The sequence below is a fragment of the Lissotriton vulgaris genome, chromosome 8, assembly GCF_964263255.1.
Source record: "Lissotriton vulgaris chromosome 8, aLisVul1.2, whole genome shotgun sequence".
Lineage (NCBI taxonomy): Eukaryota > Metazoa > Chordata > Amphibia > Caudata > Salamandridae > Lissotriton > Lissotriton vulgaris.
Window position 1 is genome coordinate 114,175,769 of NC_141696.1, and position 26,947 is coordinate 114,202,715.

Sequence of the window (26,947 nt, forward strand, 5' to 3'; positions counted from 1 at the left end):
GTCATGACACCAGCAAAATGGCAATTTGCAGCACAGCACAAAAAAAATGTGGTTAATTTCCGTGTTACAGTTCCCATTTTGAATGAAGTTGTTACTTTCAGATCTGCAGTGGCATCATTTATCATTATGGCATATATATATAGCTATATCTCACTGCCGAGAACTATGTATGTTGTTAAAGACCATGAAGCTGAATTATATGCCCCAATCACAGATGGGGCTAATAATGATGGAAAGGACCTATATCAACTTGTTAACTTAAAGCAGAAGGGCTATAACGCTATTAGCGCGACCCCCAAACATTGAGGGGCGCCTCCCACTCGCACTCAATGCAATAAATGTAATCAAGTAAATTCTGTATTGATGAGATATTCTCAATCAAATCTTGTATTTTAATTTTTTCATAAAGTTTTATCCAACTGTGCATCCTTGTTATCATTAAATCCTCATGATAAAAGTTCAGTTCATATCACAGTTTCCATGCGCCCACTTGCCCAAAGCACCTCATCTTTTGCACTTTCCTCACTTTTTGTTGTAACCTACACTTGCCGCTTACTTATCAGTCGTCTTTTTTGTAACTCTTAGGTTTATTATTTTCGTACGAAGAATTCCACGTACCCCCATTGAATTCCGCGCATTGAGAAACAGTGTAAGCCTAGCATATTACACGTGTTGAGCTTCATGCAATCCACGGGCACTGTATTACCAACGCTTATGGAGTCTTCATGATGTTTTAACCTGGTTACTGGTCATTGATTTTTCCAGAAACTCGTTCTGGTCACTTACCTGAATCTGCGTATAACCCCGTTGTTCACCTTTTCAATTGCACTTTTTTTTTAACGCATGTCCGACAGTTCACTGTTTGCTCGTTCACCCAGTTTAATTATTCTACGACGCTGTTCATTCCGAAATTGTTTACAAACACATGGTCCCATATTGCAAGTCTCATTTTGTTTAGGTGAATATAAGCATCACAACCAGCTGTGCATATTATCCATGGCTTCAGCCTCAGGACACTTATGATTTTAAGTGAACATCTCACTGTAGCACAATCTTTGCATGACCGTGTATTCACCCACAACTCTACCATTTTAACTTGCAGTGGAGGCTAATGAAAATGATAATGTGTTGTTGCTAACCTTACATTTCCTCTGAATTGTAGACATTACGCCCCCGATGAAGGGCCACAGCCCAAAATGCATTGGGCAGCTGGGCGCATGGAAACTGTGATATGAACTGAACTTTTATCTGAGGGTGAGGGTTTATAACAAGGATGCACAGTTGAAAAAAACTTTATGAAAAAAAGAATAAAAGATTTGATTGAGATTATCTCATGAATACAGAGTTTACTTGATTACATTTATTGCATTGAGTGCGAGTGGGAGACGCCCCTCAATCTTTGAGGATCGCTCTACGAGAAAGTGAATCGTAGCCTTATACTCATAAGGATTGACCCACCCGCACCACTTACCCGATGACGGAGATCTCCCGGATAACATTGGAGTGCGCTTGTCTACTGAACAGTTCATTGTTATAATGCTATTGGAACATTCCACCCACTTTGGGTACAACGCTCTAATTCAAAAAGGGAGAAACAGGAAGACAGCATTGGAATGTTGGAAAATGTGGTCTATTCAACCCAATACCGCCCGTGAGCCACTTCATTGTCTTTAGTGAAGTTTCCAAAATGACAGATACTTCTAAATGATGCAGCTTATTTTGGCTGTATGGTGGATGCTATACAGAGAATATTGAGTTGAGAATTGGTGCATTTAATCTAAAAGGGAACACAAAGAATCTACAGTGGTGAATATTTGACAGAAAGCGTACGACCGTGCACCTCTTTTGCATTTTTAATGACTAAGACATCCTCATCTATTCTGTGTCCTGGTGCTGCACATGAAATGTTGATGGTATTAAACGGAATACCAGAATGCCATCTTGGGTGTTGCTGTTGTATTGTGCATTAAGTATGTAGTGTGTGTGTGTTGACTTGCTTTGTATAGTCATCTTCCTGCTACAGGATGCTAAAGCACTACCCTCTTTTGATGTCTCAACAAGAAATGTGCTAGACCGGAAAATGGTTCTGGACATTATGCTTAAGTATGCAGAATTATCATAAGTACTGAGAGGAACACTTATCTGTTAGTGCATTGCCTGGATGTGGAGGAAAAGAGTGTTAAGGGATGGAGGAAGAGGTGAGAAGTCTCCACCAGTGTGAGATGTGTGAGAGGAACTTAGACCAAAAAGTTAGTACTTTTCTTCAAAGGTACCAAATTGGAGTGAGGTTGTGGAAAGATGAGGAACGTTCAGAAGAATATGTTTCAGAGTTAAGAGGCTTACCGGCATCATGCACATATTGGTCGAGTATAGGGAAGGGATAAGAGATTCGTTTATTTTCTGATGGAAGTCTGAAAACATGAGACAAACATTTTGTTGAATGATGATACGAGCTGAGCACTTGCAAGGTTGTGTGTTGGCGGTGAGGAGAGGACAAAGATAAGATGGGGGAAATGCAAATCGAGTGAATGGTAAGCAAAATATAAGATATAAAAACTTACAAGGAAGAGAGGATATGTTCACTGATCTAGATTGTAGATATGTTAATCAAGGGCACACGGCAAACAGGAAAGAGTGTTGAGATGCAAAAGTATGGTATAAAAGCTATAGCAAGGAAGGACATTCTGCCTGGGGATGTAGCTGCATGAAACACCCAGTCAACGAGTAGTAAGCTGCAGAGAGGTGCTATTAAACGAATAATGGGGACTATAAACATATAATAGAACCGGTAGAGGCTATGAAATAGTTTGCCGAAGTATGTAAACTGGAGAGAGAGTATGTATCAACATTAGAGAACAGATGACAAGGTTCCTGTAGCTAATATAGGCCAGATCATCATGATGCTACTTGATAGCAGTACATTTACCATAGCTGATTTGGCATCCTATACCGCCAGGACCGACTGCATGAGGAGTCAAGGGAACCTACTGCTTGGATTATTCCTCAATAAGTTTTTTGTTTCCTATGAAAGCTATTTGCCCTGGTGTCTGCTGCATCTGCCCCCAGAGAGCCCAGTGGAAGGCCTTCAGAGGGATTCCATTGTGTGTAACTATTTCAGGACTAAGATTTTCAGACCTAGCATACACAGACAAATGAAAGGGTTAGGAGGTTTTTATTACTTTTCCAGAGTAACTTGTTGGCTTCTAAGGATGTAAAATTCAGTCTTGGGAAGAGGGAAATTGACTATTTAGATCATCCAATAAACAGTAAAGGGGTCACATCCAAATAATTTGTGGGGCTGATTTCTCTTATACCATCGCCTAAGAATAAGGTGAAACTTCTGTAATTTTTGAGCCTGGCTAGAATACCTTTGTAGAATATTTTGTTTGCAATGTTGCAAAAAGGATTTGATCCACGCACCAAAGTTAAAGGTTACAATTGACGCCAATAAAAAAAGAGTTAAGAGCGCTGTAATTGCTGAAAATAAGTGCTGTGGAGAACACCATGGCTTTTTTCCTCAACAAAGGACAAGCTTAGTATTGATCCTCAGTTATTAAGAGGGAGACTCCTGCAGTGGCACGGGCAATAAGGAAGTTAAAATGTTTTGTGTGAGGAAAAAACAATTACACAGCAGAACCACATATGTAATGGCGTTAGGAGTGGACAAGAGCCCACTTTCAGAGAGAAATATTTACCAGAGGTGGATAATAAAGCACTGGCTGTCAAGAAATTTAGGTTGGGGGAGAAGAAGTAGAGGGAGTGTAAGTGTGAAACAAGCACTGGCGTTGCCAATAGGTCTCGCAGTAGCAAAGTTGGAGCTATTACAATTGCAAATAACAATGCCTTTTATTTTTGTTTTCATTTTAAAAACATAAAGGGCTTTGTCATTTACAAAACCAATAGCTCCAACTTTCCTACTGCGAGACCTATTGGCAACACCAGTGCTTGTACGTCATACTCTGTATGATTTTCAAAGGTAGGGTATTGTCCCTTCTGAGCCAGAAGCTATTAGACTGAGGCAGTAAATACACCTCCAGTTAACCTAGCCCTCTTGTTAAAGCTTGAACATGTGTAACTCTTGTGGCCTCTTTCTTGCCGCTATCCCAGCTCCCCTGCCCATAGCATTGGACAAACAGTTAATGTATCTACTAGGATGGAGCAGCTGGGCAGATTCCTGCCTGAATAGGGCTGGCTGTTCTGTCTTACTATCTCATGTTCTGGTAACATTGCAAAACTCATGGATGATGGTCAGGGCCCCAGAACCCCTACTGCCATTCAAGGACAGTTAGACAAAGCGATACAAGCAAGTAAATATTATAGAGGCATTTCCCATGAAAATCAGTGAGAGATAAAATGACCTTGTTTACAGATATGAAGTTCAGCGAACAATAATAAAGCATTATATAATTTTAATACGTTTCTTTCATTCATTCTTTGAGCACTACTTTAATGCGAATGCCTTTGTAAAACACACTAAAGCACCAATAGTTCAAACATGTTTTCTTCACATTTAAGCAGACTACACATGCCCATATTTATTTATCATTTTAGTGTGTTAGCTAAAAGCACGTTAATCCACACCACTTTCCAAATTTACATGAAGGCAGCATATACATAATTAGCGCTGAATTGATAGATAACATGTCAATTAAAAAAAGAAAGCAAAGGGAAGTAAAATGACGCACAAATCCACAGTAAAAAAAACTGAAAACTAATTTGATGAACCAGTTGAGAATAAATAGGAATTAGTCCCTCGCAAAAAGTACGTTCACAAGGACTTACGCCTCTATCTCTTTTCACCATATGAAAGGCGGGGTGAAGGGTCGAATCCTGACAGATGAAAACAGGGAGGAATGTCAGAAGATTACAAGGTGCACTTTCTAAATGAAACAAGTGCTTCTGGAGGAAATTGCACAGACAAAACACTGCAATAATGGGAAGATGATGCAAGAAAAAAACGAAAAACCTTTTTACACTTTATTTCCCAATGCAAGATGGAAAAGTTGGAATGAAGAGAATAAAACGTCCTGACACCGTGCCCAAATCGTATTTAGAAGAGTGGTTTTTACACCCTATTCTAACACTTGGATTGACTCCAGAATGATTTTCTGTAAAGTTTGCATGGTAGGCACAACAAATTAAAAAACGTAAATAATGGGTGTATGCAACACAATTAGTAAAACAAGTGTGGCAGGCGGAATGCCTGTGTGCGAAAGCGCGATGCGCTTGAAGAGACGCCGGAGGGAAGCCGGATGGGGGTGGGAGAGCCTGGTGTGGGGGCGGGAATGCGAGGGAGGAGAAGTGTGGCACAGCGCGACGCGCTTGGAGAGAGACCGGATGGGGGCGGGGATGCACAGTAGAATAACACAGCAGAGAAACAGTCACGGCCTCATTCCAAGTTCAGCGAGAAGTGTAAATCTGACAAATCCTGTGCCTGCACCTGGTTTAACAGCGAGCATCACCGGTTTTGCCAGGATACCGTGTCTTCCAAGTTTTTGCATGCTCAATTATCGACAAGTGCTTCTGGAGGAAATTGCACAGACAAAACACTGCAATAATAGGAAGATGATGCAAGAAAAAAAAAAACGAAAAACCTTTTTACACTTTATTTCCCAATGCAAGATGGAAAAGTTGGAATGAAGAGAATAAAACGACCTGACACCGTGCCCAAATCGTATTTAGAAGAGTGATTTTTACACCATATTCTAACACTTAGATTGACTCAGAATGATTTTCTGTGAAGTTTGCATGGTAGGCACAACAAATTAAAAAACGTAAATAATGGGTGTATGCAACACAATTAGTAAAGCAAGAAGTCCGCGTGAGATGGATCCCAAAAAAAAGCAAGCGGCAGAGAAAGCGTTCGCTTTTACTTCCGCTTAATAAAACAAGCGTTAAGAGCGGCCGGCCAGGAAACTGAAAGTACGGCCGGCCAGCCATGATTAAATTAGGGGAGGAGGTGGTGGTGCCAGGTGGGGTGGGAGGGGTGGGTGGAGTAGAGACTAGAGAGAAAGACAAGAGGGGAGGGAAGAGGTAGACACAGAGAGATTGTAGATCGAATCAAAGACAGCTAGAGATTAGAGAAGGTTAGACCGAAGATATATACGATGTTGCAAAGAAAGAGAGAAATTAGAGAAGGTTAGAACGAAAAAGCACGCACGGAGACAAAGTGAAAAAAACAACACGTACCTGATAATGCCGGCAAACTGAAAGTACGGCCATGAATAATTAGGGGAGGAGAAGCCCTTTGATGTGCTGTGCGGCCGGGAATGCGCGTGCTGGTTTGGTCACATGATTCACGTGAACTCAAACAAAACCGCAGCGCAGAAGCCCTTGGTTTCACGAGGATTTTCGAGACATGAATTCTCGCTCCGCTCAATGTGCTTGCGCGCATTGATAGGTTGCGAGACCTAAAAAGGAAAATGCGTGTCTGGTCACCGAGGGTAGAGGATGGAAGATGAATGGAGAATGGCACTGAAAGAAGATGAGATGTTATTGTGGTTTGAAAACAAGTGTGTGAACAAGAGATTATTAGGATGGGTGAAGTTGCTTTTGACGTAAAGAATTCTTCTAGTGTGCTGATGGAGCTGCATTGAGGGAAACCAGAGAGGTTTAAGAGAAGGTTGTTGAACGTAGCCCATTCTGCATATTTTGTCATTAACAAAATGAAGGGAAAGATGAACGAAGATTTATGGTAGTCTGGGTTGGTGGCTAATGTTTGAAGAATAAGAACGCCTCTCATGGTGTGCAGAACATTTACCATCTTCACCTTCAAAAGAAGTATCATTGGAGATTGTAGGTCCTGTGTATGGTCACCGGACTGGCTCACAATATATATTTCAGTGGTGGAGGATTTGTATTCAAGGATATCACCGATAGAATACTAACATTTCCCAAGAAGATCGTTGGTAAGGAAGGGAGTCCTTCCTAATAACATAGAATCAGGTTCAATTTATATCCAGAGAAATGAGCATTTGTTTTTTCACAGTGTTGTGCATAGCATGCAGTGGTGGAAAGGTCTAGTTGAATTATTACATATGTATACAGAATGGTCTCAGTGGTGGAAAAAAACAAAACGGAGAGAAAGATTTTGGGAAAGATTAGTGGTCCATAGAACATCTCTGCATGCCACCACTGGAGGTTTTACCTTATGTTTTCAGGAGGAAGAAGCCAAATTATAAAGTAGGTGTGTGTGTGCGCCTGCCCACGGATATGGAGATGCAGAAAAGAGGTAATGCAGAAACATATTGAGAGTATTGACTATTGAAAGACCATGGGGGTGACACCAGGACAGAATGGCTATGCCCCACAGTTATGGTTAACCCATGCTACTGAGCTTTCATTATCATAGTTAATGCTAGATAGGTATACCATGAAGGAAGAGCTGTGACTCATTTTAGCAGTAAGAAGATCAGACTGCTCTGTAGTTAAATCCTCATCAGTGGATAGTAATTCCCCCAGTAGAGTTATTCTCTAAAATAAACACACAAATAAGAAAAAATAAAATAAGCATACTTTAAAACACACAGGTTCTTGAGAATCAGACTAGTCACGCCTTTTACATCAGTTTGTCAAGAATACATCAGTTTGTCAAGTATATCCTTTTTTAATTTGTTATAAATGTATCACCCCATTTTATAGATAATATTTGCTGCTAGCATATGATTTTTTAATCTATGGTGTTACATGATTATCATCATTAGTATTCGATTTAGTAAATACAAGTCGAGGTACATCCTTAGGCGCTCGCATCTTGCACTTTAATAACTAACACTCTAATGCTGTTGCCACAAAGTACATCAAATCAGTTCGGGGTGATAGTATACTATGTGTTAAAATGGTTTTATCAGAATTCTTTGCTTCCCATCCAAAGTATTTGATTTGGAACTAGAGCGCACATTGCACTTTATTTAACTTCTGCTGCTAAATTGTTTATTGTCAATTTGTCCAACTATAGTTGAATTAAGAAAGTATATGAGCTTTGGCTAGTCTCTTTTCCGCACTGGTTCTGTGTTTTTATTGTTTTTCTTAAATCCGGTTCTAAATTGAATTTGCTCTCTGCTGTTTGTAATGGTTTTAATTAATCAAGAAATAAAATTAACTTTACTTGCCTTGTCCTCTCCTGTCTATCTCTGTAAACTGAATGCTACAAGATATTGTTCATTGTTGGTCTGACATGTCTTTTACTATAGCCAGGAGTGATCACTAATCCACACAAAACTTGACTCAGAAAAGTCTTTAGGAAGCAGAAATGAGTTCTTGATAATATTATGCTCTTCTTTCAAGCTTTAGTTAGGTGTCTTCCTCACTTGAGTCTTAGAGGCCTAAATCCGATTTTGTTTTCTCTAAAAGCAAGCTTCAGCCTTATGACTTAGCAGCTGTGATGTATCTCTCCTCTTACATTTTCTTTTACCAGGTGAAATACTGTATATTTTAGTTTTGGAGCTCGGATTCCCTTCCTTGTTCATATTTTTTAACTGTCTGGTTCCATAGTATTAAAACTGGTGCAATTTGGACCTGCTATTATCCTTGACTGTTACCAACATACATATTATTTGATACTCTCTCTATACCATGTATCTCACAGGTCTGTGCACTCTTATTTCTTCTGATTGTTTTGGAGTCACAATCTATAGTCAAATGCCTCAGCGGGTGGACTGGGTGTTCATAAAATGGCAATCTATGCATTCCTTTAACGAAATTTACATTAAGATCAGTAATGTTGGACGTACGTGTCCTGTTACGCGTTACGAGATAGCTTACTAGCACACTGAGCAAATTCACACACATTCTCCAAGTTTTGCTCTTGGCCATGAGCTGCTGTGAGATGCCTTCCTCGGCAGAGACTCCCAGAGTTGACTAAAGAACGATGGCATAGGTTTTCCTGGTCCCCATACAAATGCTGAAAATAATCATTCTTTACAGATTTGATCAAATCCTCCAAACATGTTTTAACACGGATTGTCTCTACTTTGTTCAGTGGGTTATAGATTCTGGAAGACCATTCAGAGCTATATTTATCTTTCAATGTACCGCCATAAAGGACCCGCCAACATGTACCTGAAATTGTCTAGATGGCTTGGCTTTCGATACAGCCAACAAAAGTCTCGTAGTTTTACCCTTCGTGGATCTGGAGAGGCCACTATTGGACACAACAGGGAAGATTCATTTTACTTTTTTCATAATGTGTTTATTCCTTGCACCGCTGTTAATGGTTCGTCCTTTGAACAGAGGTCCCCAACGGGTGTCCATTTAAAATATTTTGTAGCAAATTCATAGACTGCTGTGTGTGTGATAGTCAGTCCTTATAAAATTATCGCAACCTGTACGGGCAGTAAATGAGGTATTTGGATTATGGGTATCACATGTAAATTTAGTGAGGTGGGGCTGTACTGCTCCTCTTGTCATAGAGCCATGGCGACTCAAGAGGAAGGGGGTGCATCCATCTCAGTGGTTGAACGTTGTCCAGTAACTTTCACTTGGTTGGGGACAAAAGTTTTTTCCATTGTATTGTTCTGTATTTTACTATCAGATTTATATAGCTTGTTATATCCTTGATGAAGCAGGAACAGTGATGCATGAGTTCTGATTTGCCAATTCGCACCTTATGATACAGATGTCTTCATTTCTTGAAGTGCCTTTTTAATCGTGTTTAGGCTTAGCCAGTTTTGAGTCATTCCTAACTGGATCTTCGAATATGGGTTGTGCATAACCTGTGAACCTTGTTGCTTGCGTAGCATATTTGTGGAATCAAACCATCAAGGCATGTAACAATTGCTAACACCCTGAATGGAAGGTTAGGAGCTGGTAAGCCAATCAGAATGCTGCCTTTGTGGACTACAGCTTCCGTTTCAGGGCCTCAAAGGTAGCGTTCTGGGACTTTCCTACTCCCCGCTCTTCCAGTGTGCGGGTGTTGACTATGCTACTGAAGAAGCACCATCCACCCGTGGCTAACATGAGGAAAGCAAGCAAGAAAGATACAAAAGTTGAGGAAGATATGATTCCTCATGTTCACTATGGCATTTGAGCTTGCTTTCCTCATGCTAGCAAGGGTGGAGTTGGTGTTTCTTCAATATTTTAGGTAGTGGCAGCTTTCTGTGTATCCCTATCAGTGAGAGTAAAAGCTGGAAAATTGGTGGCATGTGTGGTTGGTATTGTGATTCTTCACCGGTGGACAAAAGGCCACAATTATACAGGTTCTCCCAGCATTGCCACCCCTGTAGAGCGCAGTGCACAACTCTAATTTCCTATTACAGGGTCTGTGTTAAATGGCTTATTGTACCTATAACTAGGCCTTGAGGGGAATCTCCATCAGTCTGTATTCTGGGATGCATAATAGCTAGAGACTTCCAGGCAAATGGGAAACACAGTCGCTGTAGTGGCTAGGACATTGGGATGAGGGCAGAACAGTTCTTTTTATGGTGTGCCTGGACATGCGAGAACTAGGACCAAATTCTGAGCGAGAAGAATGGCGGGGTGTAGCAAATAGTGTTGTCAGCCCATCAGGAAACATATGGTGGAAGAAGAAAGGTGACCTCCCTTACCTGTATACTATTACTCGAGATGGTTGGACACTGGGATCCTTCTAACCCAATCCTTTTTTAGGTCTCGCCTAGCGATGCAGCGCATGCGCTGCTCGCTTGCGAGATCTATTGTTGTTGATTTCTTTGCTGAAGGGGGACAGGACATGTGCACACGTACGGAGGACAGGCAATATGCACATGTAGGGCTCGTGGCGTTAGCACATGGGACAGTAGATGTGCACGCGTAGGACAGGAGATGTGGATGCGTACAGCTTGCAGTGTTAGCACAACTCCTGATCACTTCACTCCCTCCCTCCCTGCCTCTATGAGGCCCCTTCTGCTTTTATTACATGCCGCTGTTATTTGCTTTTCATCTTGCACGCTCCCTCCCTCCCTGTCTCCATCCGGCCCCTTCGGTTATTTTATTATATGCCCCCCCTTCTGCATTATTAAATGACCACACGCATGCCCTTTAATGTGCCGGCGTACGGCTCGTTGCGTTAGCACTAGGGACAGGAGATGTGCACGCATACGGAGCGAGGAGCTGCTGCAGCCAGGTCCCCGGAGGAGACACCATAGACGGGTGTGTGCTGCCAAGCAGGCACCAGGGGGTGGGTGGTGTACTTCAGGGTGTAGGGGAGCTGCAGCGGGTATCTTAGCCTGAGGGTGTCACCTTTAGTGTCCCAACAGCAGCGGCCGTGTGTGTGTGGTAGTGTTTGCAGCAGTAAGGCCGCCTGTTTGTGTACAATGCATACTATTACTAGTGTGCATGTATCCATCCTGCACGAGTCTGCTGTGACCCCCGCTCAGTGCATATGGACACTGTAAATGTACCTGCATGTGCGAGTCACTCGCGGCTTTCTATGTGCATGCGTCTGCTGTATATGCCCAGTGCATGTCTGCTGTACTTGCAGACTGCATGCGTGCCTATTTGTGACCATGCCCGCTGTGTGTGTGTGTATGTGTGCGTGCGTCATGTCGTGTATACTCTTAAGTGTGTGTTCTCTAAAGGAATGCATTTACTGTTGTAGATGCAGTTTGTGTGTGCATTCACATCATCATTTGCTATGTGGGCATACCTTATGCACGCTGTATGCATACGCCCTCTGTGAATGCCGTACGTGCAGCCTCCTGTGTGTTTATGCGCCGTCTGCTCTGTCTGCAAACCACAAGCATGATGTTTTGTACTGTGAATTATCCATAGACATACTGCATGTATGTCCTGAGAAGTATATAGGGTGATCCAAGTGTGTTTTTTGCACCCTCCGTCCGTGCGTGCTGTCTCTATATTCGGTGTGATCTCTCTCTACGCCCATTGTGTGCCTTTTCGTACACAGTTCTCTGCTGCGCATGCACACGTGCTCCATGTGAGATTGCACTGCGCCTAGACTGCGGCCACACTCCGTTAATGCTCAAAACCCAGTCTGCTTATGTTCTACGTATATTTTGTTCCAGTACACTTACACGAAGCGCCAACATGTAGCCTTTCAGCCGCCTCTCAGTGCTGAGTCCTCACAATCTTGTTACTAAGCAAGAACGTTGCTTTAGCAATGGAGAGGGTGAAATCCACCCGTTTTCACCCATTTATTTGATATTTAATGTTGAGCACCTTTGCCAGCTAGTAAATTGGGCAAACGTTGGCAGCTGAACATCGGTTCTATGTAAAGTATTACTGTACAGAAGACTGTCTCTTCATTCGACACCTGCCGTAGTGTGTATCTGCACCGCGAGTGTCTGGTCAAACTCCACGTGTTAGGTGGTTTCAGTAAAGCACATTTTTAAAATAATGTACCATCCCTTTCAGTACATTGCAGTTAAGTATATGGAGAAAGGGAGGTAAATGTAAATGTATGTGTCTTGTAAAGCCCACTGCTGCCCTGAGGCGTCGTGGCGCTGTAGACCACTGGGGAACCCGTCCTGGATATCCCTGTGAGATGGTCCCTACTAGGTGTCTCCAAGGTGTAGAGATGAGGCAAGCGAATGCCCAGAGTTGCAGAGTGTGATCCCTGGTTAGAGTAGGCACTGAGGCGAGAATTTTCGAGTCCGCTGACCCTGGTCCACAACCCTGCCACGTCGGAAATTGAACCCTGGTCCCGGGCCGTTCTCTGCATCCGGGTCTGCCGCCTCTAACCAGTGAGCCACACCACTGGGTCTATCAAGGTAACAAGCGAGATAAGGCACGAAGCTGTAGGGAAATCTAGGCTGACGGCAACTGGTGCCAGAAATTCCTTTAGTACCATAATGCCGGGGTCAAACGAAGCGCTTAAAATCCACGTCAACATGACGCATCCTGACACCCAATGATCCCTTAAAATAGTAGCGTTTGTGCCTTAATCTTCCGGATGTACTGTTAAAAATCCCATATTCTGCACTATGTATCTGAAGATCCTTCCGGATGCCCTTTTAAATAGTGTAGATTCACAATTAGCGGTCTGTGTCGTATTAAATACCATAGATGCAATGAGTTGTTTATCTGGCCTGTTTGTGAAATACATCACATAAAGCATTATTTACCCGGTAACATGGCTAAACAGCAGATTGTGCCCGAGTGATCAGGGTGTTCTGTTAATTAGCACAAATTAATCTGTGGTATTTGGGGCGCCATGTTAAACAACTCTAATTCTGCTCCATTATCTGCGTAATAATGTGCTTTAATTTATCACACTACTGTCTTTTCAAACTGTAAATAACAGGTTTTACTATTACCCAATGTAACAGTATTCAAGACGACCGTGTCCATGTTAAATCAGCAGTGTCAGGGGGAAAAAAACACATTATAAAGAAATGCTGCACCCGCTCAGGGAAAAATAGCATTACCATATGTCTCTGATCACACTTCAAATATGATTGCCTAATATTGCCTATTGACGTCATGTGTACTGGAAAAGAGAATTAAGGAAGCAACTTAAAAATAACTTTTTAAAAAACTTCAAAACAAAGAAAGAAGTGATCAAAAAAAGCTGGGGAAACTCACTTTTGTTTAACTTGCTAAGTGAATCGAGGCTGAAAAGTTAAGTCTTTGAAAAGTTTTAAGAGAGGCTATTACGCTATTGTGCTATATGAAAAATAAACCGAAATACCTTCCACTGTCCTCATTCATTACAGCGCCCCTGGTCCAGTCTAGTAGCCCGAGACGACATAATCGAGGAAGCCTCGCAGTGCAAATTGATTCAATATAAAATAACAAGACTGGGAAAAACTGTCCGTGTCAACAGTATTGAAAAAACGCCTTTTTGGACCTCTTTGTTGATCATCTTTTGACATCAAGTTGATGGAACCGGTGCTTGTGGTTCCTTCCCTTTTTCTTCTGTTTCTTCCTCTAGTTCTAGGGGACTGCAGCTCCCAAACCTGAACTTAATGGACTGCAGATGGTAGGGAGAGCTTCCTGCTTTGTTTAAACGCGAGTGTGTATCTTCACCGTTGGCCTCGCTAAACCGATTAACTACTCTATAGTAGATGTGTTTAAATCATAATATCTTGTAGCAAATCAATCACCAATCAGATATATGGCACTATCGAAAATATTCAGATGTCACTACCCTTCTATCATCCTGTTAATTTTTCCCTGTATCCCTTAAACCAAAGTATCCACCATCTGGAGGTGAACCTACTCTTCTGCTTAGGTTCAGTGGGACCCCCTGCCTCCTGGGCTGATCAAAAACCAATCTGCTACATTTCAGGAAACCTCTAAAAGTGAAAGTATCATGGGGCTTTTAACTGTTCAAAGTAGTGCTCTGTTTATAAACACTGTACGCCACCGAGATTCGTCTGTGCGAATGTTACAGCTCTACAAAATACCAGATTAAAATACATCCTATAACGTCCAACATTCCGAATGTCGTCTTGAGAATCTTCTCCACTTTGGAAGTCAAGACCCAAATGTTAGTGGTCTGTTCCAGTAAATGGTTGGTTGTTGTTTGGGATATCATTCTCTGGTGAGTAGTAGGTGGTTTAGTTTGTTTCAAGTATTAATGAGACTGCTGGATGAGAGACTGATCTCCAATTGGCTTGGTGGTAAGCTTGCTCCAACTTTCCTTGACGTCTGTGCATTCATCAAGCCAGAGAGCAATAGATTAATATTTAGTTGATTGGCGATGCAGGTGTTGACTATCATTGATAATTCAAACAGTAGTGTTTTATTATGAATTCTGTAAAACATTTTTCTTTTCTCCACAGATGTCCCCGACTATGAAGATATTGAGCAGACTCTGCAGGCACTCCCCGTGGTGATCCCAGAAAAGGTGGGCTCAATATGAATTACAGGGTCCAGAATAATCTCAATGACCCTCCAGAAGCCTGAAGGGGCACTTCCTTGGTTTAAAATAAAAATACTTTTGCTGCAGGAATCATGAATTCTGTGGTTGGAGCTGTGGTTCCCAGTAAAGCTCCTGAGGTTCCATGGACCATGGCTGCAGGACAAGCTGTGCAACCTTGTTCTGCGAATGCTGTGCAAGCTTCACATGCCTCTGTTGGTATGTTGTTGGATTTGCATGATGAAGAACCAATCACCTAGATAGTTAAAAAGTAATAACACAACATTAATAACAAATAATTAAAAGAACTAAATGTAAAGTGAGAGTAACGGAGTTTTATATATTCAAGGACGTTTAATATTTTCAGATGTTATGCAAGGAGTAGATAACACAATGGTCAACCTGATTTAAAAACATAGCCAAAGGTAACCATAACAATTGAACATTGTGAGGAGGTCAATATTGAGCAGTATAGCTAGTATCTAATATGTGATGTGAGCAAACACAATACCACTAACTTTTATTTCATAGCTTAAATGAGGTTTTTCAATTAAATGTAGTTTGTTGAAAAGTTATTTCTAGTAGTATATCTAGTAATTTAGTCTTAGGAAAAATTGGGATAAAATGTGAAGTTAAAGTGCCCAGAAAAAGATGTTTGGTATTGAAAGGAAATTGCAAGTTTAAAATCTTTTTAATTTGATACCAAACCTCATACCATAAAAGGAGTATATTGGGCATATAAACAACATGTGGAAAAGGTCACCTGTATGAAAATCACAAGATCAGCAGTTTGAGGTAGTTTGTAGCGTAAATTTAGCGCACTGTGTAGGAGTGCAATCTAATCTATGATAAAGCAAAAACATGGAGTGAGTAATACTGGCGGATCTAGAAATGTTATAAGGGTATGATGACATCCCAGTCGACGCCAATATCTGTTTCCCATAAAAGTTCTGTTTTGGACTTGGTTCAAGAGGAAACAGGAAAGAAAATAGCTTTATAGATAGTAGAAGCTTTAAGGCCAGGTTTAATAAAAGTAGTGAAATCGGAAAAAAAGGGGTCAGAAATAGGAACATGCTGTTAAGAGAAATAAGTGTCTAAGACCATATTCATAAGCAGCAGAAAACTAGTATGAAAATATTGAGCATAGTGGAAAACGTGTTTAAATTGGGGGAAGAGATAGGAACATCCCCTTCGAATAGTTGGCCAATCCTTTTATCTCTTCATCAACTCCAAAATAATGGTCTATTTTTTGTCATAATAAGTGTGTGGGGATTAGGAAGAGAGAAAAGAGATAATCTTAAGGTGAAAAGGGATGTAAAAGAGACTTTTCCGCTGCTGACCATATAGGAGGCTTGACCTAAACCAAGTGCAGTTTGATAACAATAAAAGTGTGGACAATTCACCCCTCTCTCTCGTTTAGATTTCTGTAAATTTTGTACTGTATTTTCCGGCGTATAAGACGACCCGGCGTATAAGACGACCCCCTACTTTTCTTGACAAAATGTAGGTTTCGTGCTATACTCGCCGTATAAGACTACCCCCACTTCCTAACATCCTACAGTCCCCTTTCTATCTCCATGGACTGAGGAGATCATGTGGTACTGACGCTCCTCTCCTTCTGATGAGCGTAAGAATTATGGAAGGAGAGAGAGATCAGCACATATGGAGGAGCACCTCGTCTGCCTGGGGATGTGCAGCTGCAGTCTAGGTAGGGCTCACGGCGCCATTTGTTTGCTTTTAAAACTTGCGCAGTGTTTGAGTTGCCTCTGGCTGGCGAGGGGCTGATATCGTGTTGCACAGTGCCACCATCGCCTATGTAACGTTCGTTCTTGTGCTACCGTAGTTGACTGCCATCAGTTCAGATGAAATTACCGTACCGTACTTCTGCTCTGCTCATTAGCAGCCTGTGGTACCGTAACTGTAATTTATTTTCAAGACCGCCTACGTTCTTCGTTCTTGTGCTGGAGTTCCCTAAGCGGCCTCACACCTTCGGGTGAAGTCCGCGCTATGTAAAACATACCGTCAATTTTGGTACCCGGCGTATAAGACGACCCCCGACTTTCCAGAACATTTTAAGGGGTTAAAAAGTCGTCTTATACGCCGGAAAATACGGTAATCCATGTTTACCAATTAAATAGGCCTATAATTTTTCCAATAAGCGGGGTCCTTGCCATCCTTATGAATAAGGCAAAGGTGCCTGAGGAAGAATTATAAATAATAAAGTTTTGATATAAATGATATAAAAAAGGATATTCGAGAAATGCAGATGGAATTCTACCGTAAAACCATCTGGCCCAGGTGTTTTGCCTAATTCTAATGATTGAAGTGCCATAGAAATTTCATTAGGATCAAGTTAACTTCTAGAGACTCCAAATCCAAATGAAGAGGATGGGGGATAGAAAGTAAATATTCCTCAATGTCAGAGTGATGAATTGGGGATTCAGGGGTGTATTAAGTCTCATAAAACTTAACAAACTCTTGTAAGATCTCTTGATGATGTGCAACTGAAGTACCTTGTGACGTCATAAGGAAGTCAATTATGCTTCTTTCTTTCTTTAATTTCAAGTAATTAACATGTAGTTTACCAGCATTTCTTTCCCCCATAATATCGGGCTCTATTCAGATTAAAATTTCATTAGTGGATAGCCTATTAAAATGCAATTTGCTTTAATGAGAGTTTGGAGATTAGATAATGATTTAGAGGAGAAATATTGTTGTTCTAAGGATTTATTGAGGAACCTTCGAGGCATGTTCTTTAACCCCTTCCATGCTGGGCCAATTACCCCGTGGTGCGGGGGGGGAGGGGTGGCGCACAGTGCCGCAGAGCTTGTGTCAAGCCCAGCTCGTCATGCTGCACAGTGGAGCTGTGCTCATGACGAGCTGGGCTCGTCACGACTCCACCCACTCCCATAGAACGCCCACACAGGTGGGGAATTAGCTGCGCGTGGGAGTGCCGCTGCAGTTATGACGAGCTGAGCTCTTCATGAGCACAGCTCCACTGAGCCTCATGACGAGCTGAGCTCGTCATGAGCATGTAAGGGGTTAGGTCGACCTTTCTTTTTCTTAGAAACATAATCAATTATGAAACCTCATGTTGCTGCTTTGAATGTGTCCCACAATAGAATAGGAGTAATATGAAAAGAGGCATCAAAAATAAGTAAGTTGGAAGCAAAAGATAAAAAAAGGAATCAGAGAATTGAGCATCCTGTAGCAGAGAATTATTAAATCCCTATCTATATGATTGAGGGGGAAACAAGTCCAAATCTGTTACTACCATGGCATGATCAGAGATTATTTTGGGGCTTGCATGAGAATGCGTAGTAAATTGTGCAAGGGAAAACTGAGGTGGATAGACTAGGACCCAACCTGTGAGCTCGTTGGACATTAAGCAAGGTAGAAGGTCTAACAAATTCAGCAGAAAGGAAGTAAAAAGGTGATAGGGTCAGGAACTTCAATTCCTTCAGGAAAGCATAAAGATTAAGATTATTTTGTCTGTTTCTGTTCTTCAAATCTTCTGCAAGTTCTTTTAGTTGAAGCAATTAGAAGGAATGGAGGCAGGGGGCATGTAAGGGGAGAGGTATAACCTTTAACAAGAGAAATTTATAACGAAAAACGTTGTAAATCTATGCGTGGTAAAGGAATATTTGTGGTGAAGGATATGCGTGGAAAACGAATTCCGTTCTTACGCATGCGTGGTAAAGGCATGCGTTGCAACGGAATTCGTTGTAATGACATACAACCACCTTCAAGTAACATGCATGGCTGCCAGATCTATTCCAACCTGAAAATCCAGAATACGAATCTTGGTGATAATGGACAATCTCTCCGTCAGGATGGTCAAGAGCCTGAGGTATGTGCCACCAAGCAGAGAAGGTGTGTGCTATGTACACTGCATTACCAAAGTTGGCATTTGTGAAGTGTCAAGACCCTTGATGTAGTAATGAGATTCAACTTGTCAAACCTAGGATAGGAGGTGTAAATCTATAATGCATCACTCGCAAAACTACTTCCAGCCCAGCTGCTCCAATAGGAGCTCTAGAAAAAACAGATCTCGTGTGCACTAACTTTCTGTCTGTAGAAAGGGACCAGGAAAGAATCTAGAAATTCCTGGTCACCTCTGATTCCTTCACCAAATATTTATTTTATATGCACATGCATGTCCAGCTGAGGACCAGAAAGCTGCCATAATAGCAAAAGTGTTGCGGAGAAGTTCTTTGTCAATTATGTCGATGACCTACCTGAATTTATTCAGATCGAAGACATGGAACCTGGAAATGTAGGGTTTTGAATCGGACACCATTACTTTGAATAAGGATTGGATGCCTTGTAGGGGGTGTTTTCACAAGATGTACATTTTTATTGGGACTCCCACATCCAAGAGGAACCCCGATGGAAAGGGCTGTTAGCAAGTTCTTGGGAGAGTTCTGCGGGTAAAGCACCACTCAGAGGGCCCCATAACCACTGGAAGGCTCAAAGGTTAAATCAGATTTTTGTTTACATTGGAAGTAATATAAAAACACCCCAGAGTGGAAATCACAATATTGAAAGGAACCAAAGTGAGGCATATTGGATTAACAAATAAAATAGTGTGAAAGCTAAGGGTCTAAAAGAAAAGCTGGTTTTGATGCGTTATTTACCATGCAGTATGGGAGGTGTAAGAGGTACAGTATGAGGTGAGGTGAGATAGTGCTGTAGAAATAGAATTAAAAGGCAGGAAATAAGAAAGCAACTTGTAGTAATCTTTAAAGGTTTGAAGAAGAAATGTGGCAGGGAGTTAAAAACTGTGATTGTTGTGAGGTTAACACATTGGTCTGTTTATTTTGGTTACAATTGTTTAAACTATACACTTTCAGAAAGATGGTAGCCTTAAACATTTGCCTTGCCAATACTTAAATGCAGTGATCTGGGTGCATTTTGTGCTAAATAAATGCAATGAGTCATCAAGGAAAATATTGAAAAATATTTAAAAGCTTTTATGCAACTGGAAGGCATACTAATGTGCATAAGAAAGGGTGAGAGAGCACGTTTGCATGGATTATTTGCCCTCAGGGTAACAAAGGTGAGTGGTTGGTCGACAGCCATCTCCTTGTGAGTAGTGTGTATGATTCACTTTCCACAGGGTAGGCCCTCTGAACACTGCATTACCCAGTATGTTTGAAATAAGAGTTCAGGGATCGTAGCAGCTTGCCATTCTAATTGCTCTTTCGTTGTAAATGGTCAATCCAACAACATCAAACACTTGGCCAACATTGGTCTAGTTTTGTAGTTTAGTTCTCCTGGTCTTTCTATGCTGATTTAATGTATAAAGTAAATCCTGTGTTTGCTTCTTTGCAGCAGGAACCAGTCGTCATGAGAGGAGGGCAGCTCGAAAAGCCTCTAATCTACCTGAGTGACGATGATGTGATCGAGGAGGTGTCTAGTGACTACGATGACATCCATCAAAGGTAGGAAAGATCTTGTCCATTTAGAGATGTGCGACACGTTTCGGCTACATGGAGAAGAGACCAGCTGGTGAATTCACCAGGAGATGCTCACGCACGGACTGCTTTCAGGAGACTTTTGATAGACATTTATCTTACCTTTCACAGATTGAAAACACTCATTCCCTGTTACCAAATGCTTTATGAACACATCCTCACCCGACAAGAACACATTTATCCTAAAGAAAGAAAATAAAATCAAGGACATAACTAGCCTGGATCTAAATTTCAGCACATGCTCCACACACACACAAGTTCTTGATAGATTTTATTCACTGCAGCAGGCTGGATTTTTTTGGGTGAGGAGACACAATATTGATCTATTTTTTTGTAGGTGATATTGTGACATACAACCTTTTTCAGTGAAAGATCTCTATATGAAAGATAATTTAAAAAAAACGGAGAAACAGCGGCCCTCATCCTCCTAGACCTCTCCGCGGCATTCGACACGGTCTGCCACCGCACCCTAGTACGGCGCCTCAGCAACGTCGGAATCCAGGACAAGGCGCTGGAATGGATCATCTCCTTCCTCGACGGAAGAACACAGAGAGTCCGCCTACCACCGTACAAGTCAGAGGCCACCGAAGTCATCTGCGGCGTCCCCCAAGGATCATCTCTGAGCCCCACCCTCTTCAACGTCTACATGAGCCCCCTCGCGGCCATCGTACGCAAACACAACCTCAGCATAATCTCATACGCCGACGACACCCAGCTGATCCTCTCCCTGACCAACGACCCCGCCGCCGCCAGAGCCAACCTGCACGAAGGGATGAAAGAGGTAGCCGAGTGGATGACGACCAGCCGCCTGAAACTGAACTCGGACAAGACGGAGGTCCTCATCCTGGGCTCCTCTCCCTCCGCCTGGGACGACTCCTGGTGGCCTCCCGCCCTGGGCACCGCACCCAAACCGACAGACCATGCACGCAACCTGGGCTTCATCCTGGACTCCTCCCTCTCCATGACCAGGCAAGTCAACAACGTCTCCTCGGCATGCTTCAACATCCTACGCATGCTACGGAAGATCTTCTGGTGGATCCCCACCGAGACCAGGAAGACCGTCACCCAGGCCCTCGTCACCAGCCGACTGGGCTACGGCAACGCCCTCTACGCCGGTACCACCGCCAAGCTCCAGAAGAGACTCCAGCGGATCCAGAACGCCTCAGCCAGACTCATCCTCGACATCCCACGAACCAGCCACATCTCCGGACATCTGAGAGACCTTCACTGGCTCCCCGTCAACATAAGAATCACCTTCCGCCTCCTCACCCACGCACACAAAGCCCTACACGACCAAGGCCCGAGCTACCTCAACAGCCGAGTCCACTTCTACGCTCCCAAACGCCACCTCCGATCAGCCAACCACGCCCTCGCCGCCGTCCCCCGCATCCGAAGAGCGACTACAGGAGGAAGGTCCTTCTCCTACCTGGCCGCCAAGACCTGGAACTCCCTCCCGACCGACCTGCGCCTGACCCAAGACCACCTCTCCTTCAGGAAGAAGCTGAAGACCTGGCTGTTCGAGCAGTAGCGGCTCCCCCCCCCCTCCCCCCCCCCCCCCCAGCGCCTTGAGACCCTACGGGTATCTAGCGCGCTTTATAAGTGTCATTGATTGATTGATTGTATGTCATATATTAGTTAGCCAGAATCCTAAGCGTTTGTACCTTAGTCATCATTGATCTCACAAATTGTGGTGCTTTGCAAGATGTTGTTTCAGGTTCTTCTCCACCGTGCCACTTTTGGAGTATATGCACTTTGTGAATAATTTCCCTTTAAATGTATTGTACAGAATGTATTTAATGTGGGTAGCTTGAGAATCTGGAAAGGCTACTACACTACAGTGCCAAGAGTCCTCTCATCTCTCCTAACTTTACTCTGTCAAAGGCTTTGGCATTGCAGTCCATGAAGAAAAAAGGAATGTTAGCAGTTTTACCATGAAAAACAGTTTGCTTCTGGTAATATTTGTTGTAGTTCCTGAGGGCGCCATGCTGATTCAAACACTACTTTTCCCCCATGTGTTGGTCGTGACACGTGGTACTTTTCTGACCGCTCCTAGGAGCTTCCTCAATGGTTGATGGCACCTCTGGAGTGAATAGTGTATTCAGCTGGAAAAGCCAAATCATTACTGCTCTCCACCCAGGCTTCAATAGGAGGGACTTTATTGTCAACTCGAGAACCCATTTGTGGAATAGTGTCTTGTGGCCGCCACAGTGTCAAGGTGAGCTGAAAGTTATGGATCTGTTGAGGGTCCCAGTCCTCCCACCTGTGCTGCAAAAAGATATTAAACTAGGAAAATCACCTACTGACGATGTGAGGGAGGAAGTAGCAGAAGGTAAAGAAAAACAGGAACAGACCGTAAGCATGGGCAGGTTCAGTCATGTGTTTGTTATATATATATATTTTTTTATTTTATTTTATTTTATTTACAGAGTTTTATATAGCGCAAACTTGACCCGAATTGGGTATCAGAGCGCTTTACATAGCACAAGTTGCGCTACATGAGGACACATTCATTTTTTGTTAGGCACGGGGAGATTAAGTGATTTGCCCAAAATCACAGGATTTTCCGCGTCATTGCCGAGACTCGAACCCAGTTCCCCAGATTCGAGGCTGACCACCCTAGCCCTTAGGCCAACTCCTCTCTCCAAAAAATGTGACCTTGCGGTCTTTGTTAGCGCAGTAAGAGAAAGTAGCACACATGCATGAACGGGAGAGTATAGCGAGATGTATACTGTGAAGGAACATGGTTTAGTGACGTACCAATCTCCAGGGAGACGATGAGCCCCGGCTGAGAACCTCTGGAAGCCACAGAACGATAATTAAGCAGCAAAGGCAGTCCGAAAGGGACGGAAAACAACAAAGTTGAGGAATGGCTAGCCGGGGGTAACATTCCTTAATGAGAAAAGAGGTTTAAATACTTGTGCTGCCGAGGTCAACCCAGAAGTGAATTTTACTCCCGGAAGTGAATATCTTCAAGCTGGCTTGCAGTCTAGACGATCATCCCAATCTCCACTGCCTTGAAGGGATCTAGATGGGATCTTACCACTGCAAGAACAAGCGGAGTCTATAGCTTTGGGCTCGTCACTAGATGGGCTCTGTTGAACTGAATGAGGTGATATAAGGTTCTCTTCAGTATGGTACGGCGAAGGATTGAGCATGTAATGCTCCTTAAAATAATATGTATATTTAAAGAATGCTTTGACACTCCCTTTGTTGTTCTGAGGTATAATCTCGTTGAAGAATTGGCTTAGGTTGTCTTGAGAATGTATTTTATTAATTACATCCTGGTTGTTCCAGAGTGTTTAAATACTGTAGCTGGAACAATAGCCGACACGTGTTTCGCCCTAAGCGATCAATCAGACCAGGGCTTTCTCAAGCTTCACAAATATTTAGATGTTCAAAATTCAATTTTATACAATGCATAGGTCTTCAAAATAGGTATCTGGTATTTGGATGATGAAATTTCAATAGTGTGGTTTATAGCACGAGTCCCGGGATAATCCCTCTTCATCAGATCGATCGTCCTGGCAGTCAGTATGGTGTTCACGGGTTGTTGGACTTGGTACTTTCTGCAGGGTCATCCCAGACTTTTTGCCTTCACTCCTCAATTTTTGCAGAATTTGTATTTTTTGGTTTTAGGACTCTGCGCACTTTAACACTGCTAAACAGTCTTTAACACTGCTAAACAGTGCTAAAGTGCTTCTGCTTCTTCCTTAAAACTTGGTAGAGTTGGCTTATACCCAACTGGCATATGCAAATTACTTGTGAGCCCCTTGCTAGTAAAGTGACACCACACCCCCTTCAAGGTAAACATTTCATTGTTAACATTTACCTCGACCTATAGAAACAACGGAAATCTGGCCGCTATTGTTTGTGGTGCTTTTGGTGTTTTTACCCATTTTTTTGCCCGAAGTGCACTGTTACATGAAAAATTGACATGAGGACGCATTTCATGCTAAAAATTAGCCTTATAACAGATTTGCGTTTCGCGTAATTCCGCGTCTTCTTTCCGGAATTATTACTTGAAAGTAAATTACGCAGCTTTCACACACCGTGAATCGCCAACACCAGAGAGTCTCACTTTAATTGCGTATGGTATGACTCCCCGATGTTGAATTCTAATGCACCTCCGAATTGGTGATGAGGCGGAAAAAAAAGTTTTTCCCTCGTGAAGCTGTGTAAATCCGTGTGCTGTGGTGTTTCCATCTTTGCAGAAATATGGCAGGCTGTCCCTGGAGGAATTTGTGTATGCTATTGGGGTACAAATTCCTCGCGCCCTAACGAGATTCCTTAAAAATACACCCCCAATCTCAATCCAAATAAATCTAGTCTGACCGTTCAATAATCTTCCTTTTATTGGATTGGATTAAAGTTTGCCACTAGAGAGCGCTGCAGGATTACTTTGGAAGGTCTTTAAATGGAAATCTACACAGTTTTTAAATTAATGTGGAATGTATTGTTAATTCATAAAACGTTTGAATTTAACTATGTGTAATTTCTGCATGATGTCATGTATCCTAACCCGGTGTGTTTACTTTATGCACGACACACCACAGCTGTCTGTTTTTGCCTTGTGCCTGGAGTTTTAAAATATTTTGCCCGGGATGCCTTCCTTTCCTACAACCACCTTCTGATGTGTTCTCTATGTGGTGCACTTTCTCACCCTTGCTGCTTACTTATGCCTTAACCATCAGGTGCAACTTGGATCTGAAAATAAAGTCTGGGAAATGTGTTGCGCAATGTAAACAACCACATAGCTAGGACTGTGCAGGAGTTAGCTTTTTTGCATTTTGTTTTCATTTCTGCACCCGAGGGAATGCCCACTGCTTTAACCTAGGTGCAAATGACAAGGGTTCCATTGTAATCAAGACATTCATTAAAAATTTAAACCGGGATTCCTCGCTATAAAATAACTTTGGCTGGTGTTTTCATCCTATATTAAACAGGTACAGTACATTACAGTAACAAAACTGTACAAGTACATTTTAATGTTGAAACCACACCCCGCCAGCTTTTTGGAAGACATTTGTAGCGGTTTCTTTTGACTCGAGGAACATCTCATAACAACTTGAGGTACTGCATCTGTGTGAAAGACCTTGCAAGCAGTTGGATGCAAATTGACAGAGGTTCTGCAGCTGGGTTAAAAACCAGACCATTGCCTTTGCCAGTGCTTGTGTGATATTGTAATTCTTTGCAGAACAGCATTCCTGCTTTGGGGTTAAAAGTTATCGAAGCAGAAATTAAACTGCCTTGCTGCTGAGCACATTCGGGTTCATGTCACAATTTGCGTTGCTGCTTATGCTGTGATGGTGTTCTTTCGGTGTTTCGATGCCTATAAGAACGCTGTGCGGATGTCGGGTCTGGTGGCTCCGTGAACTAAAGCAGCCACTGCAGGGGCCTGTGTTTGACCTCATGGTAATGGGTTCAAATACCGTCGGGTCCACTCAGCCTTTCATCCATTTGAGGTCGATAAAATGATTACCATTGAGTTGGGTAACAATAAACATCTGTTATTCAGCACCAGGACACCTTTGGGTAATCGTGCGCTTTATAAATACACCTGTTATGTTATGTTTTCTGCCCATCAATCCCAAATGTGTTGTCTGCTTGACACAAGCATTAAAAGTGTAACTTTGACCAGTACATGAAATCCCAGGTGGTGTTGGTAGCTGGGCATGGTCTAATGCAGTCTGAGGATCGAGGACACGAAGGTTCATGCTCTCTAAAATCTGTAGTTTCAGAGTGCTAGATTTATTCAATAAAAACCTAAATTCCATCGGCATGTTTAGTAAAATATTATTTGGGCAGTCAGGATAAGTAGGGCACAACGTAGGTTCACCAGGTGCTGAAGTTGTTAAGAAAATGGCTAGAGGAGATGGGCATGGTTGCCTTTTTAGTTCTTGCCTGAGACAAGACATACGTGGTCACTTGCAAGACATTTTGTTAGCTTACAGTTGGCTTAGAGCCCGCCCACTGCATAACCATTGGGTGTCTTCATCGTCACTCTATTTTGCCTGCTTCTGATTTGTTAATGCATGCAGGCTAGACTTTAATACGTGCAGATTTCACGTCCTCTTCCTCTGTTTGACCATGACCCTCCCTGGAACATGTCCCAAGTAATTGTGTTGTTCCACTGTTCGCTTCTTGGGGGCTACTTTTTTTCTTTTTGGTGAAGCACTCTGTGAGAGCGCATGTGTTTGTAAGCTGTTTCACGTACGTGCTACCCCGTGCTCTGTGTCGCTCTTGCTCACTTGTAGGCTTCTGTTCCCGTCCAAAAGCGCTCCTGTTGCCTTCTACTGCTGACGCTGTTGCTTGCCCCCACCTGCTCTCCGCTAGCTGCCCTTTGTTGCTGACCCCACCCTGCTGCCCGTGCTGCTTGCCCTACCGCGCTGTCTGTTTTTATTTTGTTTGCCCCCTCCTGCGGTCTGTGTTGTTGTTGTTTTCCCCTCCTGCTATCAGTGTTGTTCTTTGCCCTCTCCCTCTGTGTTGTTGTTTGCCCTCTCCCTCTGTCTGTGTTGTTGTTTGCCCTCTACCTCTGTCTGTGTTGTTGCTTGCCCTCTACCACTGCCCGTGTTGTTCTTTGCCCCTCCTGCTGTCTGTGTTGTGGTTTTCCCCTCCTACTGTCCGTGTTGTTTTTCCCCCTTCTCCTGCTGTCTGTTGTTGCTTGCCCTCTCCCGCTGCCCGTGTTGTTGTTTGC

At 42.7% G+C, this 26,947-nt stretch overlaps 1 protein-coding gene across 9 annotated transcripts in view; it reads left to right on the forward strand.

Annotated features, from left to right (window-relative positions):
• Positions 1 to 26,947, forward strand: part of ARAP1 (ArfGAP with RhoGAP domain, ankyrin repeat and PH domain 1) — a 768,097-nt gene that overhangs the window by 382,473 nt on the left and 358,677 nt on the right. For 6 of the 9 annotated variants that reach the window (XM_086933788.1, XM_086933791.1, XM_086933794.1 and 3 more), the window contains exons 6-7: positions 14,700 to 14,764; positions 20,111 to 20,220. In XM_086933788.1, coding sequence (XP_086789914.1) covers positions 14,700 to 14,764; positions 20,111 to 20,220 — 175 coding nt within the window. The remainder of the gene's footprint in view (positions 1 to 14,699; positions 14,765 to 20,110; positions 20,221 to 26,947) is intronic. The other 3 variants (XM_086933789.1, XM_086933795.1, XM_086933793.1) reach the window with 1 other exon arrangement.